Source organism: Marmota flaviventris, chromosome 3 (genome assembly GCF_047511675.1).
Source record: "Marmota flaviventris isolate mMarFla1 chromosome 3, mMarFla1.hap1, whole genome shotgun sequence".
Lineage (NCBI taxonomy): Eukaryota > Metazoa > Chordata > Mammalia > Rodentia > Sciuridae > Marmota > Marmota flaviventris.
The window spans coordinates 13,721,396-13,746,285 of NC_092500.1; the positions used below are offsets into that span (position 1 = coordinate 13,721,396).

Below are 24,890 nucleotides of genomic sequence, written 5' to 3' on the forward strand. Positions count from 1 at the left end.
CCTGTCGGGGAGCAGGGGGGCTCAGTGTGGCTGTCCTGTCGGCGGTGAGGTCGGTGACCAGGTTTCTCTACACTGGGGAAACATCAGTGCAGAGAACAGAATGAAAGGAACAAGACTGAGGCCTTCGCCCCAGCCCAGGGATTGAGATGACAGCGGGGTCTGCCCTTGGGCGGCAGAGGCGAGCGGAGGCAGCAGATGGGTTCTAAGCCCGGGGAGCAGGTGCTCATAAATCAAAGACAGCGGGGCCCCTGCGCCCAGGTGCAGGCAGATGTCTCCACTGGCTAAATCGGCTCTGGGCAAGGAGAGGTCTGCAGACACTGCGCTCCTGGAGCCCCAGGCCAGTCGGGGCTCCACCACCTGGTGCTCCACAGCATGTTGATCGCTGTCTGCAAACACAGAGGGAAGGAGGTCGATCTTGGATGGGGCTCAAAGCCGGATGCGCCCGACTCTGGGAAGAGGGCATTAGAGCGCAGATGGTGGTGAGGCTGGAAGAGACAAAGGCAGGGAGCTCTTCACCCGACTTCGGGTTCCAGATGGAAGCAGGACCCCATGGCAGAGTGTCCAGGTCTCTGGATTCATTCATCTGCTCCGCAGATGCTCATTCAAACCGGCCCCAGCCTCGGGCGGGAAGCCTTGCAGACTGAAGTCCAGCTGAGCAGTACACACAGGCAAGGGGTGGCCACGCGAGGGGACAAGGGCCAGCATGGTGGCTGTGCTCTGAGAGTGCGTGAGAAGGCATTTCACTGACAGGAGAGAGAGGTGCACCAGGGTGCACCTCCTCCTCTTCCTGGAGGAGGCCAGATTTGGAGGATGAGTGTGTGGCATGAGGCCTCTGGAGGGTGGGCTGTGGGAGGAGGGGCAGCATGTGCAGCGGAGACCAGAGGTGAACGTAAGCGTGGCACGTTTAAGGACACTCAAGGGGCTCAGATCCCAATGAAGATGATGTGAGGACCGTGAAGGGCGTCACGAGATCATTGTTGTTCCTTCGGTGGGGAGGTGATGGGGACCTGGGTCAGGCGTGAGTGTTCTGGTGACGTGCTCCCCTGTGCCATAGACAGATGACCTCAGAGAACTCACACATATGCTCTGAGCCTCAGGTTTACCACCTGACAAATGGGCACAGTGATGTCTTTGTCATGGTGTCTCATGGTTATCTCTGCGAAATCATCCACTAAGGAGGACGTAGTCCAGGGACTACCTCCTCAGTGAGAAGCTGAGATGTGAGGAGCAGAGCCCATCACGGAGCCTCTGATTGGGCGGTGTCTTCTAGAACAAGACAGTGTGGCTTGGAAGCACACTGCCTCCACCAGTGGTGGAGAATGACCAGGAGTGGCTGGTGGGACACCACCACTCCTGTCCATCGCTGGTCTGGGTGTCTCTCCCTGGAACCGGTGAGTTGGTTTATGTAAGGTGGTAGGCACTCGGGGTGCATCCGTGACTGTGAGTTGACTGAAGAGGGGAGGGAGGTGGGATTCCATGCCTTGGCATTTCTCTCCCTGACCCTCAGCAGTCCCATCCTTCAAGCAATCCAAGAAACCCTGGGACTCCACAGAGCACAGCTGGGTAGCCGTGGATCTTCTGCATCCCTTCCCCATTCAATATTCCATCCATAGCATCCTACCCAGCTCGTACCTGGGCTCTGCTGGAATCCTCCTGCACACGGGGAGCACCCTCCTCCCGAGCAAACTCTGCCTGCAGCTCACGAGACCGGACACTAAACCACCCTACCTGGTGTTGACTTGAAGTCTTCCCCTGAGTCTAAGAGACTCGTTAACCTGAGGCCTGTCTTCTGGAGCAGTAACAAATAGGGACACCCACTCTTGTCCCTGATGGCCCATCCTGGCACTGGTGGACAGAGTTCTGTAGGCTTGCGATTCTGAAACACGCAGATCCCCTAAGCCTCTATTTGCAGGGTGATGCTGTATCACCAAGGAGCCCTTGCACCACCCAAGGAAGTTTCCAGATGAGGGAAGCTGACCTTGCTAAGCGCACACCCATTAAGATGGACAGGTTTTAACACATCTGGGTGGGAGTCGTGTTCAAGTCTGGGCCCTTCCTTGAGTAATGACATGAAGCTTAGGTGGTCATTTTTGATGACCAGGGTTACAGTGGGTAAAGCCAGAGGAGCCAACGGTTGGCCAGAGGAGGGAGGCTGCCATTTATGCTGGCAGGAAATGGCCAGGGACCACTTGCTGCTTGTTCTGCAGATTCCTTTCTGACAGCTGTCACTTTCAGTTTATCGTCTCCAGGAACAGCCCTCTGCGGGCTCACTTCCTTGTTCATTCTCCCCATGGCATCCACAAAAAGGATCAAACCCACAGAGGGTTTTAATTCAGAAAGACTAATGGTAAAGGAATGATCCGTGATATGTTAAAAGTTAAATTATGAAACATATCTGACATCCAACAAGTGCAGAAACCAAAAGACTGGGTACCAGTTTGGAACATTCGGAATTTGCATAGAATTGTAGTCAAGTTGGCATGTGCAGATAACAGCGTTCTACTCCTCAGCCACAGCAGACATCACTAGTTGAGGACTGCACTCTGTGGCCCTGGCCCAGGCTGAAGCACCCCAAAAGCCGCACTCCAGGTCATCCGTGCTCATCGCCTCACCCTGTCTCAGTACAGAAGCCCGATGGGCATCCCTGTGCTGGGTATTAGTCACTCGAGTCTCCCTGGTGCTACGACAGCTCTGGGCTGTTCCAAGACCTTTTCCTGCTATCTTCTAGCCTTTGGGAATGGGAGATTTCCTGCAGAGGAAGAGGAAGGGACATACAATCAGCATCTTCACCACAGTGGGAGGGAGGCTTCGTGGGTCACACTGCACAGAGCCCCAGGAGGAGATGAGTTACTTGCTCAAAGTCACACAACCCCTAAAGGATGGGGCCAGCATATGAGACCAGTTCTGCCTAATCTAAAGCCACAAGACCAGGACTGTGCTTCACAGGTACAGGTAGCTGCATATTTGGAAGTCGCATAATAATAATGGCTGGTGATTCCTGGTTCGCCCAATAGTTTTACTTAGTTTTTCTTCCTCTTTAGGTAATCCTGCAGGCATTTGTTATTGTGTCCATATTATCGCAGTAACCACCCCTACAGCATGCCCTATCCCTCAGGGCTCCTTCCTTCTGTTTTCTTTATAGCCCTTACCACCAATCAAAATATTCATGACATTAATTTTGTTGATTATCCATCAGTTTATCTTTGTGCCTATTGAAGATCTCCTGGCACCTGGTTCCTGATCAAAAAAATAAAAATTTGTTGAATGAATAAACTGTAACAAGGTATTGTCTTGAAGCCTTTGTGGTATGCCAGGATGATCCCCATGTTTGGAATCAGGAAATCCAGCCCTGTGCGAGATCTCTAATTTGGGGCATATTCTAGCATTTTGTACATCTCAATTTTCTCACCTGTAAAATAGCCAGTAAGTAAGCCCTCCCAGGCTGTTTTAAGAGAGCTGAAGGGATCAGGGTGGCCAGTGTGCTCCGAGACCTAGGTGGTCATTGTCAGGGGAGTTGGAGGAAAGTTTGGGGGACCTCCCTGACCACCACTCTGAGGTCCTGCTGAGAAGGTGGCGGGCTGGCCCCCTATGCACCGTGTCCCCCATCCTGAGCCCACTAAGGGGAAAGACAACAGTATCACCAAGGCTCAATTAGAAGTTAAAAATAAGACACATAAGAACAGATTCTATAAACACTCCATGTCGTCATCCAGCGCCGCACCGCCAGGAACAGATGGCTGTGTGGAAACAGCTGTGTCCCCGAGGAGCCCTGGAGGAAAACCGGAATGCATTCCTGCTCTCACGTGCAGCCGTATGTCACTGGCTCCTCAATCAGCGGTGGGCAGCAGGGCCCAGGCTGGACAGTGCCCAGAGCCCTGCGACAGGCTGCCCAGGGCTGCTCGCCAGTGACCCTCAGAAGCTCCAGAGCCTGAAGGATGATAGTGTGGCCTCCGAGCCCAGGGAGGGAAGGGAAGAGGAGCCCCAGGGCCAAGAACCTCCCCGGGCAGAAACTGAAACCACAGGCTTTCCCCAGTGGCCCACTGCCTGGCTCCTGCCCAGCTCCAGCCTGCCCCTGGCCCTCTTGCCCGTCCCTTGTGGCCATCTCTGCACACTGGCCAGGTGCTCAACAGAGTTGCTCACACTCCCTTTTTCCTTTTGTCAGACTCCCCCTCCCCTGAGTGACACCCCCTTCCCCTTTTATTTATGCGTTAGGTCAGAGGCATCTCGGCATAAGATTGCCACACACAATATCTCAGGAGTGCCAGCTGGGGGACTGGAGGCCATCCACGTAAACTCCCTGTGCTCATCTGCAAATGCAAGTGGCAGTGATTCCCGCCTGGTTGACTTAAGAGGACTAAATCAGGAAAGACAGGAGCTTAGGACAACGTGGCACATAGCACATGGCCCCTCCCCAAACCAAGCTGTGTTCATGTTAAGATGACACTGTCACCATTACTGACCCCTCTGCCTCTCCTTCTAAACCATAGGATCAATGGAGGTACAGATACGGGGCTCGTTTCCCATTCCTAGCAGAGGCATAGCGTGAAGCCAGAGCCGATTAATTGTGTGTGATATATGAATACCTGGGACAGAGGACATCATGCCTCGGCCGATCCTGTCTGAGCCTTCACTGAAGAGCTCTGGGTGCAGCCTCCCTGTCCCATGAAAGAATGAAGGGGGTTCATGGTGTTTTCTTGATTAAAAAAAAATCCTTTGGGTTCCTGGAACTTGTTGATTAACACACAAAGCAGATGACCAGGGTCCTTCCCTCCCTCCCCATTGGTGTGATTCAATAAAACTGAACTGCTTTGTGGAGACCACAGGGAATGCCTGGTCAGGTTTCAGGAACCGAGGAGGGGATTCCTGTGCCCTGTTTCCTCATCTTTCTGCCATGGAGAGTGAGGCCAGCCCTGCCTGTCTCAAACAGGTGTGGGGAGGGACAAATCAAACAGTGGAGATGAAGGCCACCAAAAGGTGAAAGTATCATTGAAGGTAGAGGAACTCTCTTGAGTGTCAATTGATTCCCCAGTGTTTCTATCGATTTCTCTAAGACCCAGAGGGAAAAGAAGTCTCGAGAAGAAACCAAACAAGTGACCTCCTAGACTTCATTTGGTCCCTTGTACTCTGAGGCCATTGCTTCCCGATGAGAGTGCAGTGCCTGTCAAAGTCCACAAGCAGCTGTCAGAGGACTTAGCTTGCTAGAAGTCGTGCTCGCAGCAAGTCCAAATGGGTGCTCCTGTTCAACAAGGGACTCTTCTCCAGGCTCAGACTCAGACTCCTTCCACCTCGTGGCTGTGCCCTCCATGAAGTCCTAGATACTTCTTCTGGATTCTCTTTCTCTGGCTGTCAGCCCAGAAAAAAAAGTGAGCACTGTACCTCAGTGAGGCTCAGAAGTGGTGCCCATGCTAACCCAGGCCAGCCCAAGTTCCATGGACATCAGCCACAGGGTTACCCTAGACTGGAAGGAACTTGGAAGTGCAGCCCAGCTGGGTGCCCAGGAAGAGAGAAGGCGGATATTGGTGAGCAGCATGCCTCTGCTACCTTGAGGAGTGCAGGTACTGAGTCCTCTTCAGCCCTGCTTGAGGAGTCCTTGTAGTGGTTTGGTGACTGCAAGAACTCGGAACAGATTCACCCAGGTTTGAATCTCAGCTGCTCTGCTCACTCATCATGAAACCCGGAACAAGTGGCCCAGCCTGTCAGAGGATGGGTGTCTTCCTGTCACGACTGATAGGGACCCTAACCTGGGGAGCTGGTTGGATGAAATGAGAGTCCCTGCCAGGCTGGGTGCACATTCCCTGGTCTTTCAGAGTTATTTTTGAATCCCAAACTCTTTGTTTGCACTTTCTCAAGGTCTCAGAGAAAATGAGTGTCAGTGAGATCGGGTCTCAGTTTCCAGTTTTATGCCCATAATCTAAGTCTTTTGCTTTGCCCAGCTGTGAACAGAAGTTCGTTAGGCCAGGAACTGGGACGGACTTCCACCCCTCTACACCCTCTGGCATGTCTATCCATCATTTCCAGCAGCTCAAAGGTCAATCTAGGCCACTGTCCTTAGGGATGGAAAAAAATAAATGCAAACCGCTTAAAGGGCCGATTTCCCTTGAGTCTAAATCTCCCTGTGCCTCAGCTGGCTGCCCAGAGAAGCAATTTAGTAAATGCATTTGATCTCAGGAGAAATCTGTCTTTAGTTTCTGTGACTTGCTTGCCAGGAGCCCCGAGTTCCTCCTGTGGCTGAAGAGCAGAGTAGGGTAGCATTCAGACCCTCTGAAGGAAAGCTGTCCCTGCCACTCTGTCTCTCCAGAGACACTACTCCATCCCTGGGTGAAAGAGAGGCTGATTTTAAGCTGCTAGAGTCTTCCTCTTGAGATAACATCAGCAATAAAAAAGCCTGTATTAGAATCTGAAAAGGCACATAATGTAATCATAGAGCACATTGCTCAGGTTTGCATAGCACTTTACAGTTTACAAAGCACTTTCACATGCATTAACTCATTTGAGCAAATTGCAGGGAATCAGTTAACTACAGAAAAGTATAAAGGAGCAATAAAATTTATCTTTGAACCCATCACTCAGAGAAAAATCTTTGTTAACCTTATAATGTTCCCTTTGATCTATTTTCTAGCATTTTTTGCTAGTTTGCATTTGTCTGTTTGGGGACCGTAATGCATACACATTTTTATGGCCTGCCTTCTTTACAGAACACTGTACCTTCAGCCTCTCTGACCTTCACGTCTGTCCAGGGAAGAAGTAATTGTGCTGTGAAGTGTCCATGGTTTGAAATCCAAAGACTGAGTCTCCGTTTTCTCTTTTGTGTAAGAAATGTGTGCTGAAGGGTTAAACTAATGAAGCAATGCAGCAGAGGATTTTGGCACTGTACCTAGCACATAGTAGGTGTTCTGTCCATAACAGCTGAATATAGGTGACAGTCACAGTAGTGATAAATAATATACCAAAGCCCAGGATGACATCTGCTGGACCTACAGTCTTGCAGACAGGTGTGTCTGGCAGCTTCTCACAGTACCTGGCGTGGTTCCTAGACCCCACCTGTTAAGCACCAGGTGAGCTTGGGAGGTAGATTCTAGTGAATCACATTAGTGGTGCTGCAGAGTTCACAGACAGAGGCCACTTATCCCGCAGGACGCTGGTGACACTTCCTGCCATGGCAAGCTGGCTGTGGTAGTTCTGGAAGTTCTTTCCTTGACCACTGCTCCCTGTCTTACCATGCAGGGAGGGGCTGAGCACACCCACAGAGGCTTGCTGACCTCACCTGGTGCTCCAGAGGTTCCAGGCTCAGGGGATTCAGAGATGAGTCAGGTTCAGCCCTTACCTGAGCCCACCACTGCACAACTGCTCTCTAGAAAATGGCTCTGCAACCCACTGACCTTGGGGTGTCTTTTCCCCTGATGGAAGGAATGTGTGCACATGTGTGTGTGTGCGCGCGCGTGTGTGTGTGTGTGTGTGTGTAAAGCCCCGTAGACACATGCATTTTTCATCCCCTGGTCATTAGTGTTCTTTCCCTCACAGGATAATCCCCAGGTCAGGGAGAGCCCCTCTTTCCACAGACACCTGCCTGCCTGCCCTTCCAGGCACATGGCCCCACACTTTCCCTCTCTTCTGTTCATAGATCTGGAAGCCATGTGTATACCTTTGTGAACACATTCAAAATACAAAACAAAACCAAGGGAAGAAGACAATGAGCCCCTCTCTTGCAAAAAGAGTTTCGCAGATGTCTGTTTTCTGAATGGGAATGGTGGTCTTTTCTCTTTTGCAGCTTGGGTGAGGGAGAGGACATCAGTGGGTTAAGTTTCCTCCTGGGAGGTGACATAATGGTTTCTAGTCACAGTTGAGTTCCTCAAGGAGACAGGCTTGGCTACACTGCCTGCTCTTCATGAATCAGAGTGTCACCGACTCAGCCAGCCCTGCATCCCCCAGGCCCTTGACATACAGTCTACTTCAGGTGTCCTCAGGCCCAGGTGTCTCCCCTCCTACTAGTGTCCTAATAACTGTGATAGCAGGTGATGTCTGATGAGTCACTCCTTTTACCCAAACACTGGGCTTTTTGCACACAGCATCTCTCAGCATCCCGTGGTACCATCGCCATCCCCCTTTTACAGTTAAGGAAATCAAAGCTGGGTAAGGTTAATAACCCACCCACCTGCCTGCAGTGGTCAGGCAGGAGAGGCATCTCCATCCGAGGCCTGGGGAGCATCTTTCCTGGAAAGGAGCCAGGTGGTGGAGGGGCGAAGACCAGCTTTGACCTCCCCGAGTGACCTTGGGAATCTGAAACGGCCTTCCCCACCATCAAGGCATCTTTGGTGTGTCACTGGTGGGCACCAAAGGGAATGAGTAGGTACACACTCTCAGATTCCCCTAGCAGAGCTTGGTGCCTGTTTGTCTGCTCTCCAAAATCTTTTCAGCCATCACAGACCCTTGAACTGCAAATAGCAGGCAAAGAGTGGATTTAGGAACGGACTTATTTGTCACCTTCTGTGCACATAATTAGAGGACATGGGAGGAAACTGGAGGGATGGGTCTTCCCCATGATCCCAGTCTTCTTGTCTGCAGATACTTTTCATGCATGCAACACATGGGTATGGAGCACTTCCAAGAGTGAAGTGTCACTGTGTCACCAAGGTAGTTGCCCTCAAATAATTGCAGTTCAAGTTGACAAATGCTTTCATGGAGCCATGGTGCAGTTGTTCTTGGAGCACAGAAAAGAAGGATCATGGAACCGGGCACAGCCAGCAAAGGTCTCAGAGAGACGGTATATTACATTGTCTGTGCTGAATTTTGAAAGGTAAATAGAAGGTCCCTAGGTGTAGAAGAGTAGGGTGGGGTGAAGGAGGGCCAGCAGCGGGGAAAGAACATGACATGGAAGAAAGTCAGAGATGTGGAGGGAAACAGGTTTGGAATCACAGGGAAGATCCTTGATGGGAGTACTGAATATGTGGGGGTGACAGGCAGAGAAAGCTGTGTGTGAGTGTCCCCAAGGAAATCGGGATTTAGTCCTACATTAATATGTAGGACTTTGATAAGGGGTCAGCTGGCTCATAGGATCTTAGCTGCACTGAGACTTCCAGCTCCTGGTCTTATAGCTGGGCATGGTGTCACACGCCTGTAATCCCAGTGGCTCAGGAGGCTGAGACAGGAAGATTAGGAAAGCCAGTCCCAGCAACTTAGTGAGGTCCCCATCCACTCAGTGAGACCCTGTCTCTAAATAAAGTAGTTTTAAAAGGGCTCAGTTGTTCAGTGCCCCTGGGTTCAATCCCTCGAACCAAAAAAGAAAAAAAAAAAAAGTTGGCATAGGGGAATCTTCAAATGGCAAGGCCATCAAGTTGACTTGAAAAGTTGGATGATATCCCTGATTGCAGTCTTTTCATTGGTAAAAATTTTAAAGGTAGCCTATAACATCCCATAGACACTAGATCTCAACAGATTCCCCAAGGAGCATCTGGAAATATGGGACTACATTTGGGTTTACAGAGCCATCTGTAGAGGCTATGAGCATTTACCCTTGAAAGACTCAGGAGAGCAACTATCCTTAGATAGGTGGTGCAGACCCTGCAATGTAAAAGGGCCCCCCACACAATGCTAATTTACATTATTAGGTTTCTGTTCCTCAAACCCCATAAAACCTCAATGACCCAAGACATGTTTGTTGGAGCAGAATTGTTGATCTTGACAGGACCCATCACATGACTGGGGCAATTGAGGAGAATGTACCCTGCCCCAGCTGTCGGTCCTCTTGGGGCAGGCTAGTCTAGACCTTTTCTCTTGACTGTGGTAGAAGTGCAAGAATTGCATGCATTTTCTCTTGAAGGCTCACCTCAGAATGGGAATGACATTGATCCCTTGCATTCTTTTAGCAAAAGCCCATCACAGGTCCAGTTCACATTCAATGGATGGGGAGATAGACCCAGTCTCTGTCATAAGCCCCACTGCAAAGGGTAGGATACTGTGGGGAAAGGAATGAAGAATTAGAGCAATTAATAGAATCATCCACCCCAGCACGACTCTTAAGAAATGACGTCATAGCATGATTTAACAAGGCTGTGGCCTTAACTGATAGAAAGCCATACAGAAGCAAGTTAATGTATGGTGGGTTTGAAATTTAAAAAAATAAAAGCATCTCCTTGGAAAAACATTATTCCTTCTACTCCTTTCAGCCAGATTGGTAACTCTAGACATATAAACTTTAGTCTATATTCAACTGTATGTATCAAGTGATGGAGAAGGCGGATGTAATAGAAGAAACATAGGAACCAATTGTGTGAACGTTGGCAAATTATTGTTTTATAGAAGTCAACTATACTGAAATACAAACTGCATGCAACAGGCCCCACTGTTCTTAGTCTGCCACTAGGCAAGCATCCCCAAATGTGTGCAACCAGGTTACCATCATGCCAGTTGGGATGTGGGTCATTTCCATCAGCCTTAAAGCTCCCTTGCTCTTCCCAGGCCTTCTCTCCACACTCCACATCTGCAGATCCCGTTTCTATCATTGAGGATGAGCTTTGAACCCAGTTTTGTTGTGTTTTTGTTTTTGTTTTTGTTTTTAATTCCAGTTGTTCATCTGTAACCCAGGTGCCCTCATCCTGTGGTTATTGGTTGCTGTGGGGTGTAGTGAGAGGGTATGGCCTGGGCAGCCGCATCTGCATATCAGTGTTTGCATATCTCATGAGCATCCAGGCTCCTGGGTAGCGGGGCCAGCCTGCTGTCTCCACCAGTCCAGGTAGGAGGAAGTAGAGCTGAAGACTTCTGCAAACAGATTAATGAAGTGAGAATTTCTTAGAGTTAGGGAAAAAAGAGAGAAGAGAAAAAAAAAGTGGTTGTTTTGATGTTGATTAAACATAGGTAAAATTAAACAAAAATAAGAGTTTTGTTTATATATTTGTTTGGTTTGTTTTACAATATTTGGTCCAAAGATTGAAATCTGTAGCCCTAGGGGAAGAAAAGCATCAGGTCACATGGAGGTCCCTCCTGTGTGGGTTTTTCTCCTCTTTGAACTTTCTCCCTGTTATCGTTTTTGGTTGTTCTTCTGGGTCACCTAGTTTACAGGGAATAGTGGCAGGTTATACCTTTGTCAGTGAGCATGACCATTGCTCCTAGCTAAGTGGGGCTCAGCCCTCAGATGGTGAGGCTTTTGTCCTCGTGATCACCTTTTTGAAATTAGATTCAATCTCTGGGGAAAAGAAGATGGAGATTCTTCCTGCATCTGCCAAACCACCAACAAGGCCCCAATGTGTGATAAACTCTGAGAGGGCAGAGCGTGCTGGCAGCACGCGGGCCCCTTGGAGCATTTATTCTCGTCCCCAAGCCCTGTGCCCTCCTGCCTTGCAGCTCCAGAAGCAGCTGTCGGAGCTCGATGAGGACGACCTGTGCTATGAGTTCCGGCGAGAGCGCTTCACCGTGCACCGCACCCACCTGTACTTCCTGCACTACGAGTATGAGCCAGCTGCAGACGGCACCGACGTCACCCTGGTTGCCCAGCTCTCCATGGACAGGTATGGCCAAGCCGGAGATGGCCTCACAAGCTTAGGATAAGATAGGGCCAGGCTGGTATCTCAGCCCCTCCCCCACTGCTGCTGTTGGCTGTGCATCATAGGGAGGGCTGATTCTTTCTAAGTAAAGCCCTACTCAAATTCATTGCTGGTGGGACTGCAAATTGGTGTAGCCAATATGGGAAGCAGTATGGAGAACCCTTGGAAAGCTGGGAATGGAACCACCATTTGACCCAGCTATCCCACTCCTTGGTCTATACCCAAAGGACTTAAAATCAGCATACCTCAGGGACACAGTCACATCAATGTTTATAGCAGCACAATTCACAATAGCTAAACTGTGGAACCAACCTAGATGCCTTTCAGTAGATGAATGGATAAAAAAAATGTGGTGTATACACAATGGAATATTATTCAGCATTAAAAGAGAATTAAATCATGGCATTTGCAGGTAAATGGATGGAGTTGGAGAAGATAATGCTGAGTGAAGTTTGCCAATCCCAAAAAACCAAATGCCAAATGTTTACTCTGATTTAAGGCTGCTGATTCATAATGGGGGGAGGGGTGGGCATGGGAGGATTAGATAAACTCTAGATAGGGCAGAGGGAAAGAGGGAAGGGGGGAGGGGAGGGGCATGGGGTTGGAAAGACAGTGGAATGAGATGGACATCATTACCCTAAGTACATGCATGAAGACAGGAATGGTGTGACTCTACTTTGTATACAACCAGAGACGTAAAAATTGTGTTCTATATGTGTACTATGAATTGAAATGCATTCTGCTGTCATATATAACAAATTAAAATTTTAAAAAATGGAAAAAGTTGGGGAGGGGATGTGCAGACTGGAGCCCCAGGGAGGTATTTGCTATTCCTTTTCCATGTATGTGAATGGATGCAACAAACCTTCGTCCAGCGTTGCCAACAGTACTGAGCCTGGCCCTTATATAATGTGCAGTCTGATGCGACATTTCTCAATCTTGGCCTTGGACAAACTGAACCACGTGGGAGCTTTTATAGCAAATTCACATCCAGGGGCCATGGCAGACCCATTACTTAAGAATCTTTGTGGAGGTGGAGTCCTTGGCGTTGTTTGCTTTAATCTTGTGGATTACAGCCAAGGCAAGAGGCATAAGTAGCAATAACAATTAAATAAAATTATAATTTTAATAAGTGCTTTGCAGGAACAGGACAGATAACACCAATGGCATGTTGGGGGACCTTCTTTAGGCAATATGGTTAGGGGGCATCATCTCTGAGGAGAGGACATTGCTATAGAGACCTGGAGAGACTCAGCACATGCATTGCTGAGAGAAGAGCCTTCCAGGCAGACAACCAAACAAGTGCAAAGCCCCCGTGGAAGGAAGGGATTCTGCATATTCAAAAACCTGGCAGAGATCAAGGGAAGTTTCAGGAGATTGGGAGGAAGGTGTCATGGGATAAGATATGGAACACTGGGTGTTCGTAAAATATTTGGATTTTATTCAAAGTACAGTAAGAAGTTATTGAAGAAATTCATGCAATCAGTCATGTGATCTAATTCATATTTTTTAAGCCATCTCTTTGGATGCCAGGAGGTGGGTGGACGTGAAGCGTCACGGTCGGTCATTCAGCCCCACACAGCTCTAAGCAGGGCCAGTGCTTCCCCCGTCCTCAATGTTCTCATCTCCAAGTCCATGTGATCACACAGCCCATATAAGTGTCTTCATACTCATGTGCCAGGGCTCTGGGGCTGGGAATATCTGTATGAAGACCCCGTCCCTGCCACTTAGGACTCAGGCAGGGTATTTGTTTCTTATTGTCATGTAAGAAATTACCACCCACGTAGAAACTCAAGAAAACACACGTTTATTACCGTACAGTTTCTGTGGGTCAGGAGCCTGGAGGCACTTCCGCAGGGTCCTCTGCTCAGGGTCTTGAAGTCAAGATGTTGGCTGGGGCTGTGAGGTCATCTGGGAGGAGTCAGCCAGTTGGAAGCTCCTTCACACTTTGTTAGAGTCCGGTTCTAGGACTGAGGTTCCTGTTTCCTTGCTGGCTATTGACTGAGGTCCTTCTTAGATCTGGAAGCTTCTGTCAGGTCCTAGCCACGTGGCCCTCTCACAGCTGAGAATCTGTCCCTCATATTCCCAGGTCCTGCCCACACCCAAGGGGAAGGGATTCAACAGGGTGTGTACACCAGGAGGTGGAAATCTCAGAGGCCCTCTTAGAGTCCTGCCGGCTGTGGCTGTGGCAGATAAATAGGTCCTGTGACAGAGCTCCCTGAGTTCTGAGTGCCCGGCAGGAGGCAGGGGAGGCACTGGCAAGTGCCATGAAACCTACAGGAGGATCCCCGCCCCCCAGGGATGGAGAAAGGAAGACCCCGGGCGTGTGTCAGAGGGAAGGTGTCACCTGAGCCGAGCTGGGGTGGGTGGACTGAAAGGAAGTAGGGCTGGGGTAGGGCACATGAAAGGAAGGAAGGAAGGAAGGTTCTCCAAGGAGGCACACGCAGCACTGTGTGGTTGGGGCTCAGGGAAGAGGAGGGAGGAAGGGGGAGGAGCTCAGCCAGGTGGGCAGTGGGGAAACCAGAGCAGGTAGCCAGGCCTCGTGGCTCAAGTCTGTCAGGCACCCGCGATGCCCCACAGGCACCTGACTTAGACCAGTGTCCTGGAGTCACACCCCGACTTCCCGTGTCCCTTTGCCTTCTACCCACCTTTCAGTGCGGCTGTCTAAGCTCCCCCACCCTCCGCCCCTCAGTAAGTCACCTGGCCACACCAGCCCTGTCTTCCCCCATGTGCCTCCTCCCCCTCCTCCATGTCTCTCACAATGAGTGTAAGATTTGACCTCCTCATGTGAGTGTCCAGTGACGGTCGATAGCCTCCAGGTCCCCAGTACCTGAGGCTCAGATACCTCAGCCTGCACAATCCAGTGATCCCTGCCTAAGCCCAGGTTCCCATCTCTCCCAGCACTGGGGGTTCTCCCCTGCCCCACCCGCACCTCCCCATAATGCATTTGGATTAAGAGCAAAACATTCGAAGTCAAGATTAATGGCCTGTGGCCACCAAAGAAATTGGACATGCTTTCTAATCTGAGTAAACAGTGGCATTGCCATGAAGAAATTCATGCAATCAATCATGTGATCCCTTAGCATCAGACACTGAGGGTTCTTTCACGCCTCTGCCACCTTTTGAGTTTGACCTTTGGACAGTCACTTCATCTAAGCCTCAGTTTCCTCCTCGGTAATCTGGGAATGGTAATAATATCTTCATTGTCATCATCTCTAAGGTCCTTGTGAAGATCAAATGAGAACGCAAACCCAGCACTTAGCCCCAGCGTACATTCCGCAGTGACAACAGAACTTGTGACCAAACTCAGTGCTGGGTAGAAAGGCACTAGACCTTGGGACGAGGAGCTCTGGTTCACACTCCACCTGCTCCTTCTGTCCTCAGCTGACGATCCTGACTTAGTATCTTTGGGTCTCTGTCTTCTCCTATAAGACAGGGTTGAAAATACTCACCCCCGGTGTCCTGGTTAGGATTAAATGAGAGAGTCTGACAGCCCTTGGTGCGTATTTAGCATCAGGTAGAGATGGCATGCACGTGAGCCTCCTGTGGAAGCAGGTAGGAGAGGGAGGGAAAGTAAACAAAAAAGACCTGGACTTAGAGTCCAGCTGTGCCCCTTCCTAATTGTGTGTGCTTGCGCCAGGTACTTGCCTTTTTGAATCTCACTTTATCTGCAAAGTGATGGTGATACTGTCGAGCTCAGGGAATGTTATCTAGATGCTCTAAAATAAGAGGATGTAAAATGTCCAGTAAGTAGTTGACATTTCATCCTGTGTCTTTACCTCATTGTTGGCTATACACTTTGCTGTTTGGGATTCACACATCAGCAGAAGGAAAATGTGTTCAGTTAACAACCCAGACTCATTCTTTTTACACACTTACTATCAGTAGATGAATATCAGGAAACCAAGCCTCTCCTCCCAGTGCAAAGGGAAGCACCCCCCACCCCAGCCTGGGCCAGTGGTGATCCTGGCAGGACCTTTCTTGCATTCATTCAAAGAAATCCCTGGTCCCCTGTCTGTCTGCAGCAAGCGCTGGTCACAGGGCTTCCCTTCCCAAAGCACACACATGCCAAGCATAGCAGATGCCTGCTACCCCCAATGCACGGTAACAAGTACTGCCATCCAGGCAATACCTCAGAGAACCCAAGGAATTGTAGGTCCCTCTGACAGACACTGAGCAGGACATGCTCAGAAATTCTAAGAGCACACGGCGGTGCAGTGGGAGAAATTCCCCAGCCTTCTGTGCTGCACATCCAATTATGATACAGCATGCTGACTGGTGCCTGTTGGATTGATTTTTAATTTGGGAAACACTTCGGGTGTGTTTGTAAACCTTTGAGTCAGAAGTAGCCCTACGTGAATGCCACAATAAATTAGGGGAGTCAACAGGCCGCCCCCATGCCGTCTCCCTGCAGATTTCCACTCAGAGAGAATGAGTGTCACTGGCCACGCCATGGTGCCGGCATCTCTGTCAGTCACTCCGTGGGGAGGGCTTCTGTCCTCTGACACCTGGCCAGGGGGAGACACTCGTTCTCTGGTGTCCCGTTGTCAAAGTTCTTGAAGAACTAACCACCATTGAAGGTATCGTCTGACTGATGGATGTCCTCTCTGCTTTTTGCAAAAAAGAGAGACCAGAAATACAAGTTCTTGGGTTCGGCCCAGACCTCCTGAACCAGAACCTCCAGTGTGTGGGGGGAGGTCTTTTTAAATGAACCACTAATCAGACCAGTGTTGGGAAGCCCCAGCCCTTTTCTGAGAGTGAAAAGTACTTCTCCCTGTGATGGTCAGCGTGCTCTTTGAAGCATTTAAATCTGGTCCCAGCCCTGAAGTCCCCGGTGATCCCCACTGCATTTAGAACAGGGAGCCCACTGCCCACGTGGCCTTCAAGGCCCAGCCAGACACCTGCTCCTCTCCCACACACAGTCCGTCCCACTGGCCCAGCTTCTTGCTTGACTGAGCTGGACTCACTTTTGCTGCAAGTTGTTCTGGGCAGCTCACCCCGGACATTCACAATCTGGCTCCTGCTCTTTATGTAGGTGTCTTGGGCCATCCTGCCTACTATAAAAAAAAAAAAAAAAAAAAAAAAAATTCCAGAAGCACATTTCTCACAGCTCTGGAGGCTGGCAAGTCCAAGGACAAGGTGCTGGCAGACCCAGAGTCTGGGGAGAGCCCATGTTCTGGCTGATGGATGGCTGAGTCTCCAACTCTATTCTCAAGTGGTGTAAGGGGAAGGGTGCCCTGTGGGGCCTCTGTATGAGGGCATTAGGAACCTAGCCTTCCCAAAGGTCCCACCTCCTAATGCCATCACCGTGGGGTTAGGATTCCTACCTAGTAGAAGTTTGAGTTAGACACCAGTAGACACACAGAGCTCTAGATCTCAAATGTCACCTGGAGAGGGCCTTCCTAGGCCAGCCCACACAGCCACTGTCTGTCCTGTTGTCTCTCTACTCTCTCAGTTCCATCTGGATTGAACTGAGTTTGGTTTGCTTATTGTCTCCTCCCTGGAACACAAGACCCAGACGTCCAGGAACCTTGTCTGTCTAGCATCCAGACACATTGGAGATGATAAATATTTGTCGGGTGAATGCCTGTTTGAAAGGCAAAGATGGAACCCCAAGGGAAATTATGGCTGTCTTATGCTGAGCACCTGCTATATGTCTAGCTGCATCTCATTTAGGGGTCAACTCCACTTAGATATGGTATCAGTTACCCATTGCTGCTTAACAAGCTATCCTGCCCTAGGAGCTTAAGATGACCACCCTAGTGAACTCAGGATTCCGTGGCTGGGCAGCTTGGCCCGTGCTTAGCTGGACCCATCCAGGCATCTGCTGTCAACCTGGGTAACTCTTCTGCAGGTTGTCTGGCTATTAGCCAGGTCCCTGAGGATACCTGGATGTCATCTAGCAAGGTGATGGGGGCTTGTTCGCATAGTGGTAGTCACAAGGTTTCCAAAGGACCAAGCCCTGCTGTACCCGCACATTTAAAACCTCTGTTAATGTAATGTTTGCTAATGTCCCTCAGACTGAAGCAAGCGAGGTGGGGCCAGGCCAGGGTCAGTGTGGGAGAGTCTTCCCAAAGGATGTGAATAGAGAAGAATGATTTATAGCTATTTTGTAAGCTAGTCTGTCCCATGAACATTGGTAGAAACTGAAGCTCCAAGCTCAGAGCTCTTGCCCATGTGTACTGACCCAGCACAGGGGTCAAATCCAGGACTGTCTGACCCCAGAACCCAGAGTTGCAAGCTATGATCGTGTCCCAGGCAGCATCTCTTGCTGCAGTGTACCTGAGGGGCGTGGGCCAGCTGGTAGGGTGAGCGTGTCCCATTGCAACAGAAGCCAGGGAGGCCCACAGATGCTCTGGAGTCCCAGCCAACCCTGGCCATTAGGTTTCTCCCTGCCTGCTCCTTAGTAAGCTAAAGACTGTGTATGTTCAGCTTTCCATCTTAGTGGGGCTCCCCAGAGTAGACCCACCAGACACCGGAGACTTTGCCTTCTCCTCCCCAGCAGGAAGCAGCGGCAGGCTCTGTGGGAAGTGGAAAGGAGCTGGGTGAGTCCGCCCCTCTGGATTCTAGACTTGGCTAATCCATCGGCTCCTCCTGTTCTCTTGAGCAAGTCACACCCCCTCTGTGAAACTTACCTCTTTCCTCTTTCATCATGAAAATGGCCCAGGCAAAAAAAAGAAAAAAATCTCAAAGCTCCTTTCCAAATGGACAGTTCTGTGGTTTTAGAATTGATCTCTGTCTCCTGAAATCTGCACTGGCTCAGCCCTCGCTGTGCCGAGCACTCTGTCTTCCTGTCGAGGGGACCGGAGAAAGATGGGCACCGAGCTCCACACAGCAAGAGCTGCAGGGGTGCCCCTCCCAGAACAGATGTGGAGAGAAACAGCCCACGAGGAGCAGCCAGTGGTGGGTCTTGGAGGCCGCCCCCAAGAGGGACTGGGGAGGAGGAAGGAATGGATAGAAGTTGACATCAAGGGAGGAGGGCCCTCTTCTGAGGGGAAACAGGCAATGAAGGGAAGAGATTTGGGGGGCATTGTCCTTAACCTAACACCCATTCTTACCAGCTGATGACCTGGGCTTTGAGGTCAGGAAGACCTCCACCCATCTCCTGCACCTGACAGCTGCATGACTTGAAAGAATTGATTTACTTCCTCGCCTGCAAAACAGGGATCAGAGTCTCAATTCTGTAGAGTTCCTATGGCCATCAGATATGATAAGAGCCACAATGTGGGTGGCACCTGGCAAGTAGGAAGTAAGGGGGACGGATTGATCTGTGGTTGTCACAGTTTCCATGTTGTCCTTGTTGGGAACCTGAGGTTGTCTCTGTTGTCCCCATCCTGGCAAGTTTGATTCTTAGAAAATGTTGGAGAGGGCTGGCGGCTTGGAAGACATGTGGGTTGTGTCATGTGCACACACACTCCTGGCTGAGGTTCCACGGGACGCACCTGACACCATTTCCCATAAAGCTCAACTTAATCTTTCATGAATGGCACCGTTCTCCTGAGAACCTTCAGTAGCTTCCTGCATTCTCCTGTGCTCTCAGCAGAGCTTGGCAGATGGGCTGTGCCGGGTAGGCTTGCTGCCTGCTTAGAAAACAGAGTCAAAACCCCAGTGAGTAGAAGAATCCACAGCAAAGCCGCCCTCTCCCCTGCTCAGTCCAGTGACCTCCTTCCCCTGACACACACCAACAGTCTGCATGCGAGAAACGGTTCTTGCCCTTTTACTCTCCTGCTCACAAAAGATTTGTGCAAATAGATCTCCCTGGAAGTACGGAGTCCACCATTGTACACAGATGAAGCTGAGGCACGGGGGGATCATTCAAAATCCCAGACCCTCAAGCCCAGGAGAGAACAGGGCCCGACAGTGGAGGCTCAAGGCCAGGGTCAGCGAGCTGAGGCATCCTGCAGAATGCTACCTTCACAAGGTGACTCGGTTGGTTTGGTTAGTGGACGTGATCAAGGGTGAGAAATGGAGGGCATTTTACTCTGGTGAGTGTCTCAGTCTTCCGTACTGGAAAAGGGGGCAAATCTAGGCGATACCAGAGTTACTGAGAGAAAACTCTGGAAGTCCAGAGAGAAAGCCATCGACAGGAGATAGGTGTGCCCATTTTCTGTGGTTTGGAAGCGTGGAAATGCATGGAATCTCTTTCTTGGTAATCGTCTGAATAAAGTGGACAGACATCCGACCAGAAGACTTCTGGTCTTGTAACCTCTTTCTGGAAAGAGGGAAAAATTAAAATAGGCCTTTGCTGTCTCTTTAAACCATAGATTCTGTGTACCAGGCATTTCTGATGCCTTTGAGGGGATAAAGAAAAAAGAAAAAGAAAGCAGAAGAAAAATCCTCATAGGTTTCTTTTCAAACCTGTCCCCAGAACACTCCTGTGAGAAGCTCCTTTTGTTTCTTCCTCTGGCCTCTGTTCTCCCCACTTCCCTTGGCCCAGAGCCTTCTGGTAACCTTGTGAACTTGGCCTCCAGGCAGTAAGCACCCTGAACAGTGAAGACATTACCCCAGGTGCCCTTGGGTTCCCAACATTCACACGTCCTTCTGTTCCCTTTGCCAAACACCCAGGGTTATTACTTCTCAGTCACTTCAAGCCCCATCAAGGTCCCTGTCTACACATCTCTGGTGGATAGGTCCAGGAATCTGAGCTGGAGCCTTAGGTCCATTATTAGGAAACTGGGGAGAAGAGCTGTGCTGGGAGAATTCTGGAAGGCGCCTGGCGTGTAGGGACGCATCCATAACTCTAGCTGTTTCTCATGTTCTCCCTCTCATGTTGGTCTTGGTGCTCCTTGTCAGGCCGTGCCCTCCGTTAGTCTAAATCTTCTGTGGCCGTTCACTGCTTTAGATCAGTGGAGCCGTTTTCCATCTTGACTGAGAGAGGAGAGGTATGAGAGTTTGGGCTGGATGAGGATCTTTGGATAGTTTACTATAGTCACAGCCCACCCCTTGGCATTAGTCTGTTTTCTGTTGCTATAATAAAATAGCTGAGGCTGGGTAGTTCTAAAGAAGAGGATTACTTAACTCAGAGTTTTAGAGGCTACATGTCAAATCCAAGATGAGGAGGCCTCATCTTGTCAGCCTCTGGTGACAGTTCCTTTGACAATATCACAAGATGGCCAAGAAGCAGGAAGGAAATGGCTCTGTGCAGAAGAGTGAGCATTCCCATGGTGAGACTAAAGACAGAGGATCCAGGGCTCAGGATAACTGTTCTTCTAAAACACTTTCATGGGAACTTGCCAAGGAGCCATGAAAAGTACATTAATTCATTCCCAGGGCCCACCCCCATGACCTAGCCACCTCCCACTAGGCCCCCGCCTCTGGAAGATTCCACACCTGAACACTACCACATTGGAAACCCAGCTTCCAGGGCATGAAGGTTTGGGGGCAAGCACTTCCAAAACCATGGCACCATTGAAAAGAGGAGCCTGGGGCTTGTGTGCAAGGTGACTTTTGCTATCCTGTGTTCAGCGGGAGGCAGAAGACGAGAACCAGCGTGGCAGATGTTTTATGTCTATTTATGGGTAAGAGAACTGAGTGGGTAATATTCCGAGACCAGTTCAGATTTGCAGCTGATGGTCCGCCTGTGGGTGGATGGAGGTGGAGGCCCACAGGAGGCCTGCAGATGATTCAGGGATGGGCCAGGTCCTCACACCCGCCTCCCTTTCTCTTCCAGGCTCCAGATGCTGGAGGCCATCTGCAAGCACTGGGAGGGACCCATCAGTCTGGCCCTCTACCTGTCGGATGCTGAGGCCCAGCAGTTCCTCCGCTACGCCCAGGGCTCCGAGGTGCTCATGAGCCGCCACAACGTGGGCTACCACATTGTGTACAAGGAGGGCCAGTTCTACCCTGTGAACCTCCTGCGCAACGTGGCCATGAAGCACATCAGCACCCCCTACACGTTCCTGTCGGACATCGACTTCCTGCCCATGTACGGGCTCTATGAGTACCTCAGGTAAGGACCTGCTGGGCCGGCACTGCCCACTCTGCTCCTGGAGCTGGAAGGCTTGTAGGGTCGTGCGGGGCCGGAACAGAAGCCCCTTAGGATCCTGCTCTAGTCAAGTGCTTTCACAGATGGGGCAGCTGAGGTCAAGAACGGGGTACGGCCTGCCTGGTCACCCAGAGGTAGAACTCCTGCCTGCCAGGTGTGGGAGATCCAGGAGGCGGTTGTCCCAGGGAACAGCCTGGAGCCCGAGTTTGCATGATGAAGTGTCAGTTGGGTCTAGGAAGCATCCTGTCTCCCATCTAATGCTCTTTCTATAGCATCTCTGAAAAACACACTGTCCCTCTTCCAATTTTGGATCAGACAGCCTTCACGTAACCGTTCTAAAAAGATCACTGCCTATTCTTTAAAACAAATCTAAGTGATAATGATGCCTAACATCAATTGAAGTGCTTGCCGGGTGCCAGAAGCTGTTCTGAGTGCCTGACAAGTCGGATCTCACCCCCCACCCCCCACCCTGCCTCAAACCCTGCCTCAGGTAGAACAAGACTAAGCCACTGGCCCAAGGTGACACAGGAGCGAAGGGGCAGCTGGGCTCAGAACCTAGACCCTGACTGGACCCATGTGCCTAATCATCTCGAGGCCGTCTCTGGATCTCCAATGTCCTTTTCTAACTGTCCCCACCTAGAAGGACAAACGTCCAGCCACTGGAGAAAGCCGTGACGGAGAGCTGCTTGGCTGTGGTGACAAGTGGCATTTATTACATAATAACAAACAGCATGAACTGAAAGACACTACAATTCATATAGCCCAAGGTTCCATTCTCTAGGTACAGATGCACCAACCACAGTTTTAAAGAATCCGCCTCTCCCTACTGTCATTCTTCAGTGTGCGTAAGTTACCTCCACTACCAGGGCCGTGCTTGCCTGGCTCCTAGGTACCATGAGGTGGTTTGCATCTCTTATCCTGTTGGATCCAAAAGCATGCATACCTCCCCCATTTTCTAGGGGTAGCAGTGAGGCTCAGAGAGGCCAAATCCCCTGCTCAAGTCCAAGGGTTGTGTCAGGATTTGAACCAGGGTCTGACGGATTCCAGGTTTGAAGGCCGTGTTGCTGCTCTGGGGTTTCTGACTGTCCAAAACAATGTGATTTGGCAGGATGTGATTTCTTTCTCTCTTTTTCTCTGGCCTGCCCTCCTTCCATCCATCTCTGTCTCTCTTTCCCTGTCCCTCCCAACCCCTTCCTGTCTCTGTGCCTCTCTCTTAAAAGATCTCCAACATTCTTTAAACCTTTTGTGCTTCAGCCGAAGCACGGGTTTCACATCAGCAGCCTCCCTGCCCTGCTGTCTCCAGAGCAAGGAAGGCAGCCTGTGTCCAGCCACTGGACTGGGTTTATTTCCAGGGTCATGTTGGGGTTTCATAGCATCAGCCCCTCTTGTGAGCAGGGAGGAGCCCCTCTCGGGCTCTTTGATAATAGCAGAGTGGGCAGCACCGGGACATCTTGGAGGCAGGCAGGTGGAGCACAGAGCTCTGTGAACCAGGACCCCTGACTGTACCAGGCTCTTAAGAAATGGAGTTTTTCCCCAGCTCAGGCTCCTGCTGGGGCTCTGAATCCCAGTGTGTGGGTTGAGGGTGCCCCCATGTGGTCACCTCTGTTGCTGCAGCTTCTGAAACCTCCAGATTCCAGAGATGGAAGGAACAGATACGTGGGAGAAGAGTGTGGCCCAATACCACCAACACCCCCCACCCCTGACCTGGACCTATCAAAGAGAGGCTTTTAGGACTGGACCCTGCCCATCACCACTTTCTAGGCTCTTCTTAAGAAGCACCTGGAAGCCTTCACTCGGATGAGTTGAAAGGGAACAGGCCCCATTCCATCAACACTGTGGTCTTGACTCTCCAAGGGCTGTTTTATGACTTTGCCTCATGGGCATCATGTTTAAAAACAAGTATACAAGAGCAGACATGTATGTTTGCCCCTTGGGCTTTACTGATCCGAGACCCTAACTGATGATCAACATCTTATTCAATTTGAGGTAATTAATATTGCCTTTTAATTAACATTTTTGCTTAATGCAGAATCGCTGGAGGTTGCAGTTCGGCCACCTTATCCCAGGTGCCTGTGGTTCCCCTCAGGGGGTTTGAAATACTGCAAATTGCTCCTAGATTCAATTATTGTCTAAGCAGACCTCCCAAGAATACTGAGCACAACCTAGTAGGGAGACCATAGACTCTCCACTGCCATATGGAATTCCTGCTCCAGGGGACCAGGACTGAAGTTAGGCAGTCCTGCAGAGGACCTGGGAATCTGCATTTCCACATAAGACTTTTAATATCAGCAACTTACTAAAAATAAGTTTTTAATGCTGCTAAGCCAGACCATACATGTCCCCAGGCTGAAGTGAACCTGCCCCCCCCCCCCCCCCCCGCTCCTCCAGGCCACCAGTCTGTGACCTCTGACCTGGACATTCCCTAGGCACTGAATTTAAGGAAACAGTAAGGGACATGATTCTATCAGAAGCCCTAAATAAGCATCTACTGTCCATTTCCTTTGAAGGCCACTATATTGACTGGTAATTGGCTTGGGAAGAATTTTTTCTAGTATTTGGGAAGGATTTATTTCTGATCCATATATTATCAGTAGATATATCCCGACAACAGCAGAATTATATCACTGGTTGGGGATGAGGTTAGGGATGCTGTTAGCTATGGTGCTCAGGGGGGCCAGCAGATCCCCTAATTGACTGACTTCTTCAGCACTGATATCTGACAAAACGCTAGACCCAGATTTTGTGAAGATATGACTAACAAAAATGATGGTTACAATGAATTGAGCTTTGACCAAGTGCCGGAAGCTTGGTTTCCATCGCCTGTACTCTGATACTTCTCTATGCAGTGGTCACCAAACCAAGGCCCCAGAAAGCTTAGTCTTATTGTGAGAGGAAACTGTGGACTTCTGTCTACCCAGCCTGTGCAGAAGGAGCCAGATCACTCTCAAACCCCACAATACAGAGCAGGCTAACCAGCAGCCCTCTGGCTGCACCCCCAGACACTTGCTCATGTCACCCTTCTTGAGGTCCTCCCTGGTTTCCAAAAAAAGTTCAGTATCGTAGCTCTCTGAGCGGTTGCCTGGCAACCAGCTAATATTTCAGCAAAAACAAACAGTTCAATCGGAAAATAATGAAATCAGCTCTATTCAGGGACAGAGCTGCAGACTTTCACTAAAATCTCTCTTCCACGCCTTCTCCCGTTTCTGCTAACGAATGAGCTTGTAGACGTGCGGCTCGCACTTCTGTTTATAGAAATGTCCACTGGAGTTCAGCGGGTGTGGCCAAATCACACAGACCTGCATTTGAACCCAGATCCTCGATACTTTCCAAGAATGTGATGTGGGGCACTTCTGACCCGCCCTTTCTCA

General features: G+C 50.1%; 1 protein-coding gene across 3 annotated transcripts in view; it reads left to right on the top strand.

Annotated features, from left to right (window-relative positions):
• Large1 (LARGE xylosyl- and glucuronyltransferase 1) overlaps positions 1–24,890 on the top strand; it is a 493,847-nt gene that overhangs the window by 446,496 nt on the left and 22,461 nt on the right. For all 3 annotated transcript variants that reach the window (XM_071609558.1, XM_027940415.2, XM_071609559.1), the window contains 2 exons: positions 11,338–11,501; positions 21,208–21,486. In XM_071609558.1, coding sequence (XP_071465659.1) covers positions 11,338–11,501; positions 21,208–21,486 — 443 coding nt within the window. The remainder of the gene's footprint in view (positions 1–11,337; positions 11,502–21,207; positions 21,487–24,890) is intronic.